Here is a 7667-nt window from a genome sequence, read left to right on the forward strand (position 1 = left end):
GAGAGAGAGAGAGAGAGAGAGAGAGAGAGAGATTAAACACTTAGGAACACAAGAACAGAATGCAGTTGGGCCAGCCAGTCTTAACAGGGTCGGACTGGAAAGTCGCGTGTGTGAGGAGCTGTTGATTGTTTTCTGGCTGAGAGAAGTGAAGATAAGGCCGGCAGAAAGTAAGCGCGGGGCCGGGGCGGGAGCCCGGCAGCTGTATGCTAATGCTCACAGAAACCCAGCCTCCGCGTCCCCCATTAAAGCAGGCGACCAGGAGGCCACACATCACTGAACAAATAGGCTCTCTCTAGACAAATAAAATAACACACGTTGGCCTCTGGGGTGGGGTGGGGATGAGAGGAGTGGGGGAAGATTGAGGGAGGGAAAAAGAGAAGGTAAGAGTGGAAGAGAGAGAGAAGGAGGAGGGGACCGAGGGAGGACAGAGATGGAGGGAGGACTGTGATGAGGAAGGGGGAAGGGATTGTCAAGACCTGCGAAGAAACACTGCGGGGAAGGGGGGCAGGAAGAGATGGGGAGAGGGAAAATCTGAGGTCGAGGGGAGACTGGAAGTGAGGAGGAAGACCAGGAGAGAGGTAGAGAGGAAAAGACAGGAAGACTGGCCTAAAGAGAGGTGGTGCGTGGGGTGGAGAGGGTGGGGGAAAGAATGACAGGAAGGAGGGAAGGAGGGAAAAACAGTCCAAGGAGGTGTGGGAGAGAAAGGGTGGAAGGGTGTACCAGATGGGAGAGGGATCGAAGCAAGCTCCGAGGATAAGTTGTAAGAGAAACGCGCCTGAACCCAAGGGCAGAAACAGGCCCAGGCCAAAAGTGCTCCTCGGGTTCCCAGAGGATGGTGATGTGGGATGTGGGGTGTTGGCCCTGGCGTCGCCGGCCTCTTTGGTGGGTTTGACTCTGCTTCTGTGGTTCATTTTTACCTCTGCACCCAGGTTCATTGTCAACCCGGCCTGGTCAGCGCTGTCCAGCGCTCTGCTCGCCCGAAGGTTCTAGCTGAGACATTCCCACATTTTCTGGCTTCGCCAGCACCGCCCCTCTAGCTGCCAGCCCTGGGTCCAACCACCCTACGTCCCCCCTTACTGTCCCTATCCAATGCAAAAACAAACAGCCCTGAGGGCACTCCAAAAATGTGTGCGGTGGCCCGACGGCACAGGGGTGGGGTGGGGTGGTGGTATGAAAGCGGTGGCTTCATAATGGGTGCACGGCAGATTGTACGGGGCCCAGGGCTCTGGAGGGGAGGGGACACTCGAGTGCGTCCCTCCAGCGCCCAGCGCCCGGCGCGGCCTCGCGGCTTCACCCTTGTTCGATCTCTTTCATGCACTCTCCTTTTGTGTGGAATTATTTAAACGGGAGCTCCGTGGCAGCTTTATGCTAATGTGCCGAACAAAGGCAGCGGCCTACGGGGCGGGGAGGCCCGGAAGGTGCCCAGAGGCCGGACTGGGCCGGGAGGGGCGGCGGCATCCCGCCTGCGCGTGTCTCTCGCGTGCCCCTGGGACTGACAAGACAACCCTTCATTCCTGCAAACACAAAGCTTCTGGACTCTGGCCCCTCCGGGACCTGGCGGTGGCCATGGGACGATAGGGCTCGGTGCCTTCCAGTCGTGGCTTGTGGGAACCGGGGAGGGGGGTGGGTGGGGGGAGCTGGGGGCTTCTGTTAAATCAAGAGAGCCGGCTGCTGCAGAATGGCAGAGAGGACCAGAGACACTCACTCAGACACACACACACACACACACACACACACAAAACCTTGTGTCTCCAGAAGCTCTCCCTGCCCCTGCCCACGAAGGGCTGAGACCCCTGACCCGTGGGTCTCCTTCAGAGTGGCCAAAGCTGTTAGTACAACTCCAGACCCGCGGCTACAGAAGACTGTACTTAGTACCCAGACACTCACTTTCTAGAAACTCCCAGTCGTCTAAAATTTCTTTCGGGGCAGAGTTGAGGGTCACAGTGAGTCCTAATGCTTGCCCCCGACGGCAAGCGCATGCACAGGAATAGGAGAGGGTGGTACACAGCCAACCTCCAGTTATACCGCTTGGGGAACTGGTACTCACACCCCATTCTGCATGGACACGCACTGGAGAGGCCTGGGAGGTTTTCCCAAGCTATCCCTGCCAGAAAGGAGTCCTACTTTTGGTGTCCCAGAGGGACACTTCAGTGATCTGCCTCCCACCAACTCCGTTAAGTACCCCCCCCCCTTACAAAGAAGGAAAAGTAGCTCAAGGTTTCCCCACCCCTGCTCCCCGCGTCCATTATTCTGGATCGCAGTGTAGAGAAGCAGGCCGCGGGCGCGCTTTGCTCTTTCCAAGAGTAAAACACATCGCTTGGACCCTGCAGGCAGCAAGTTCTGAGAAAATTCCGCAGACCCCGGTGGAGACTCACCACCACTGCTGGACTGCACCTGCTGAAGGGTGGTTATGCATGCAGGTGTCTGCGCGCGCAGCCTCACTTTCCAAGTTTCCATTTATTTTAACTGTACCGGCGTGAAAAGCAACCATTGAAAATCTGCATAGATTTCCCTGACTAAATCAAAAGCCCTGTTTGAATTCCCTCAAGCAAGGATTTTTTTTTTCCAGTTGTTGGTCATATGCATCCCCCTCCCACCCAACACACACCTTCTTTACAATTATTAGTGGGTTTTTTTTGTTTGTTTAAGAATTCACTAGGCAACTAACTCTTCCGGTAGTGTTTTGAATAAAACGAGTGTTACATAGGCAAGACTCAATATCCTGTTGGGGTAGACCGTCGAGCCCTGCCCTATTATTCTACAACCCAGATGGGATTCGTGATTAGAAAATAAAATTGGTCAGAGCTGTCCCGGAATCCCCGTCTCTCTCCTCTAATTTCATCAGCCGTATTAATCAGCGCTCAGAAGATCAAGGAAATAACATCAGTTGTTTTCAGATCGAAACATTCAGGAATTGTAAATCCATTTTAGGATGTCTAACTTTTTAAGGACTAGCAACCATCGCAGCATTCCTGACATGTATTTTTCTCTTTTCAGTTAATGAGTTAAAAAAAATCACAGACATAAACTCGTAAGACCCCCCCCCAGTTAACTCACCTTAATAACTGCCCCCATTACAGTTTATTACTCGAGTGGATTCTGTTGAAAAACTGTATTTAATTTCCAAGCCAGGGTATTTTCAGAGGGAAACCCCAAAACAATTAAATGCCTTCAGTGGAATTAGGCGTGACTGAAACTCAGCAAAATCTAGTCTCGGAGAGCATTGCGAGGGGGGAAAATGTTTCCTTCACTTTCGGTAAAGTGACATTTTCCCCACAGCTATGACATTTGATGAGTCTCGGCTATTTGTTCCCTGGTGAAGGACAGTCCTGGCTAATGTGTCTTCGTAGGGACCTATTTCTTTCCCCGAGAAATGCAATCTTTTGTGTTTCCTCAGCCCTGGGCCCGGAGGAGGGTCCTAGACAAGTTGCCCGGTCTAGGTCCAAACCGGGCGTAGGGTGTGGAGTGTGTGTACCGGGGGGTGTCCTTCGCTCTTGTCTCTTCCCGGTGGCATGAGGGAAGCGGCTGGTCCTCTCAGGCTGCAGCCTCCGTCGGAGGACAGATTGGCCCCCCTTCCCCCCCTCCCCCGGCAGCACGCGTCTCTTTTGCGTCCAGATTGGCCGCGACCCGCGCTCAATAGCGGGAGGTTAATTTCCTTCACAAAGGTGAAGGGGGCACGGCTGGGGGGGGGGTGCCCAGACAGGCGGTTGCTTTATTCCGCAGCGCCTTGATTGGAGCCCTTGATTTAGCATCTGATGTCAACCCGCAGACAAAATGCCCGCTCCGAAAGAAAATGCATAGGGTGGAAACCAACTTCACAGCGCGTGGCCTGCTTGGGTCAGCTCCACAGGCATTGCCTATGCCCACGTCCCGTTCCTGAAACCTGGGTCTGACCTTGGCAAGAACGCCAATCCCCCGGGCTCAGGACCTCAGGGAAAGGAAAGTAAGTTCAGACATTCAAGTTCCATTTGGAAGTCAGCCAGTTAGTCAGGGCTGCAGCCTCGCATCCGCGATCGAAAACGTGCTATGCCAACAGTTTCTCCAACTCGAGAGAAGCTTTTCGAGGCTCACCAGCAGGCAGAGCCTGCGCGCACAGACACCGCGCTCGGCCGAAGCCGGCAGGCCCGACCTGTTTACACTCGGAACCCTGGGGTCCCGCGGCCAGGGCTCCCGCCAGCCGCTAGCTATCCCGACTCTGCAGCGCTTTTCCCTTCCCGATGATTTCCTGAACAGCACGCGGGGCTCCCGCGACCTTCTCCCGCCGCAGCCGCAGCCCTCTGGTCGTCCCCGCCCCCACCCCAACAGCGCGCCCAATTTCCCCTTGGGCTCCGGCTCGCGGATTGAACCCTCCTGACATATTTGGGGCCATTCTTCTCCTTTGTTGCTATTTAGCTCGCGACCCGCGGGTAATCCCCGCGCGGGAGGGGGGCACACATTGTCGTGCTGATGGACGGGCCCATTCGGCGGCTCCGCGCCCCCCGGAGGAGGTACACAAAGCCCAGGCACGTGCGCCTCCCCATAGAGGAGCAGCAGACCGTGAAGGGAGGCGGGGCCGGGCGTGTGCCTGGGCCAGGCGGGGCGGCGGCGCCGGGCGCGGCGGGGCGGGGCGGGGCGGCCGAGGGGTGCGCGCTGGGGCCCCGCGCCCTCAGGTACATCTGCCGCACCTACCGGCGACCCTCGAGTCCCGGCCCCCTTTTTGCCGCTCCGTCGCCCTCCCACCCTCCCCGGCGGAGGAGCTGCGGACGCGCTGATTGGCTCCGGGGGAAGCGGGAGGCGAGAACAATGGCCCCCTCCCCCCGTTAAAAGGGAGCGGCGCCTGGGCCCGGGGACAGGGACGCGCGTGCGGGGCTCAGAGCCGGGCCAGCCGCTGCCGGCGCTACGCTAGTCCCGAAGCCGCCGCGCCGCGTGCAGGCGATGAGCTAGGGACACTGAGAGCCTCCAGGGCGGAGCACAGAGGTGGGACTCAGCCAGTGCGTTGCCCTTGCACCACGCCAAAATGCCCCGCGGGTTCCTGGTGAAGCGCAGCAAGAAGTCCACGCCCGTGTCCTACCGGGTCCGGGGCGGCGAGGACGGTGACCGCGCGCTGCTGCTGTCACCCGGCTGCGGGGGCGCCCGCTCCGAGCCCCCAGTGCCAAGCCCCGGGCCACTGCCGCCACCTCCGCCGCCGGCGCTCGCGGAGCGCGCCCATGCAGCGCTCGCCGCCGCGCTTGCCTGCGCGCCAGGTCCGCCGCCACCCCCTACGGGTCCGCGGGCCGCGCACTTTGGCAACCCAGAGGCTGCTCATCCCGCACCTCTCTACAGCCCCACGCGGCCGGTGAGCCGCGAGCATGAGAAGCACAAGTACTTCGAGCGCAGCTTCAACCTCGGCTCGCCTGTGTCAGCCGAGTCCTTCCCTACGCCCGCCGCGCTGCTCTCAGGGGGAAGTGGCGGCGCCAACGGCGTTGGCGGCGGCGGCACCTGCGGCGGAGACGCGCTACTCTTCGCGCCGGCCGAGCTCAAGATGGGCACCGCGTTCTCCGCCGGTGCCGAGGCGGCCCGGGGTCCCGGGCCTGGTCCCCCACTGTCCCCCGCCGCTGCCCTGCGGCCCCCAGGCAAGCGGCCCGCGCCCCCCGCCACTCTCGCTGCAGAGCCACCCGCCAAGGCAGCCAAGGCCCCCAGCGCCAAAAAGCCCAAGGCCATCCGCAAGCTGCACTTCGAGGACGAGGTGACCACGTCGCCGGTACTGGGGCTCAAGATCAAGGAAGGCCCGGTGGAGGCGCCGCGGGGCCGCGCGGGGGGCGCAACCCGGCCGCTGGGCGAGTTCATCTGCCAGCTGTGCAAGGAGGAGTACGCCGACCCATTCGCGCTGGCGCAGCACAAGTGCTCGCGCATCGTGCGCGTGGAGTACCGCTGCCCAGAGTGCGCCAAGGTCTTCAGCTGCCCGGCCAACCTGGCCTCGCACCGCCGCTGGCACAAACCACGGCCCGCACCTGCCGCGGCCCGTGCGCCCGAGCCCGAAGCCGCCACCAGGGCCGAGGCGCGCGAGGCTGTTGGCGGCGGCAGCGATCGGGACACGCCGAGCCCCGGCGGCGTATCCGAGTCAGGCTCCGAGGACGGGCTCTACGAGTGCCACCACTGCGCCAAGAAGTTCCGTCGCCAGGCCTATCTGCGCAAGCACCTGCTGGCACATCATCAGGCGCTGCAGGCCAAAGGCGCGCCGCCGCCGCCGCCGCCACCGCCTCCGGCCGAGGACATACTGGCTTTCTATGCGGGGCCCGACGAAAAGGCGCCCCAGGAGGCTGCGGGCGACGGCGAGGCGGCCGGCGTACTGGGCCTGAGTGCGGCCGCCGAGTGCCACCTGTGCCCAGTGTGCGGGGAGACCTTCCCCAGCAAGGGCGCCCAGGAGCGCCACCTGCGTCTGCTGCACGCTGCCCAGGTGTTCCCCTGCAAGTACTGCCCGGCCACCTTCTACAGCTCCCCGGGTCTTACGCGGCACATCAACAAGTGCCACCCGTCTGAGAATAGACAGGTGATCCTCCTTCAGGTGCCCGTGCGTCCAGCCTGCTAGAGTGCGCCCTCGGTCCCGGCCCCCAGAACTGTGCCTTCACTTGGAGACCCACAAAGAGAGCGCGCCCCCATGTCTGCGCTGGGGTGCCCCCACCCCTATCCCGGGGTAAAAGTGTCCTCTTCGCTTCTCTCGGTGTGGCGTGATGGTAACCCTGGTCCTCTCGCTGTGACTCCTTTTGGACCCTACCCCCTTTACGTTGTGTACCCCCACCCATGGAGCAACAGGAGTCTGTCTCTTTCTTGTACAGGGGAGAAAAAAAAAGCTGTATGCGTTTGTCTCGTGGTTGGAAGCCTCCCCTTGAGGGGCGAAGCTGTTTTTCTTGCTAGTATTCGCTGTGTTCATGGTCTAGAAAATGCGGTTTGCTCTGCCTACCAATCTCTGCTCTCAATGTCTGTAGCGTACGGGTTGTTTTGGGTGAATCTTGAGGAATAAATGCCTTTATATTTCACAGGCTGTAAATTGAACTTCCCACACGATTAGCTTTATTATGGCTTGTGAACTGCTGGAGTCTGGCTTTACCTTTTTGTATGTGAACAAATCAAATTGCTTAAAAAAAAAAGAGTTTTCTTTAGTATAGCCACAAATGCCTTGACCTGTTGTCTGTTCGGGATTGTTTTGGGGGGAGGGAGAGGAGTTTTCTCGAGATGCTGTAGTTAGTATCCGCCTCAGTATTTCACGGAAGAGGTTTTGGTTTGATCATCTTTGTTGAGGTAGGACTACATGAATTCCCTTTACATGTATATGTTGATTTATGCGTAATTGTTATTTATTCTTTATTTATTAATATTAATTATGAAGATTATGATATTATTTGATTGCAGATTCTTTTTCGTTTTGTTTTGCGAGCTTTCCCCCTGTCAATTTGACATTTCACTGTGCATTTTAGGAGAGAACCTTTTTACTAAAGGGGTCTGCTGAAAGTTTTAACTTTTCTATCTATCCGAGGGAATTACAGACAACATACCATTTTATTCTGCTTGAGGGGCCCCAAGGCCCTTGTACAACCGACAGCTCTTACTTTTAAATGCAATCTCTTTTCTACATACATTATTTTCTTAATTGTTAGCTATTTATAGAAAGCTTCGATAGAACTGTTTCAACTGTATAAATATTTACTATT

The 7667-nt window shown here is 58.1% G+C and overlaps 1 protein-coding gene across 1 annotated transcript; it reads left to right on the forward strand.

Annotated features, from left to right (window-relative positions):
* The first annotated feature begins 4996 nt into the window (after positions 1-4996).
* Positions 4997-6547, forward strand: Insm1 (INSM transcriptional repressor 1). The gene has a single exon (XM_050159634.1). It carries the CDS (start codon positions 4997-4999, stop codon positions 6545-6547), a length of 1551 nt encoding a protein of 516 aa, XP_050015591.1.
* Positions 6548-7667: the final 1120 nt, after the last annotated feature.

Source organism: Alexandromys fortis, unplaced genomic scaffold (genome assembly GCF_014885135.2).
Source record: "Alexandromys fortis isolate MF-2015 unplaced genomic scaffold, M_Fortis_MF-2015_v1.1 scaffold_115, whole genome shotgun sequence".
Lineage (NCBI taxonomy): Eukaryota > Metazoa > Chordata > Mammalia > Rodentia > Cricetidae > Alexandromys > Alexandromys fortis.

Excerpts from the sequence above, each read along its gene's own strand:
- Insm1 (XM_050159634.1), top strand. The coding sequence starts at position 4,997 with ATGCCCCGCGGGTTCCTGGTGAAGCGCAGCAAGAAGTCCACGCCCGTG.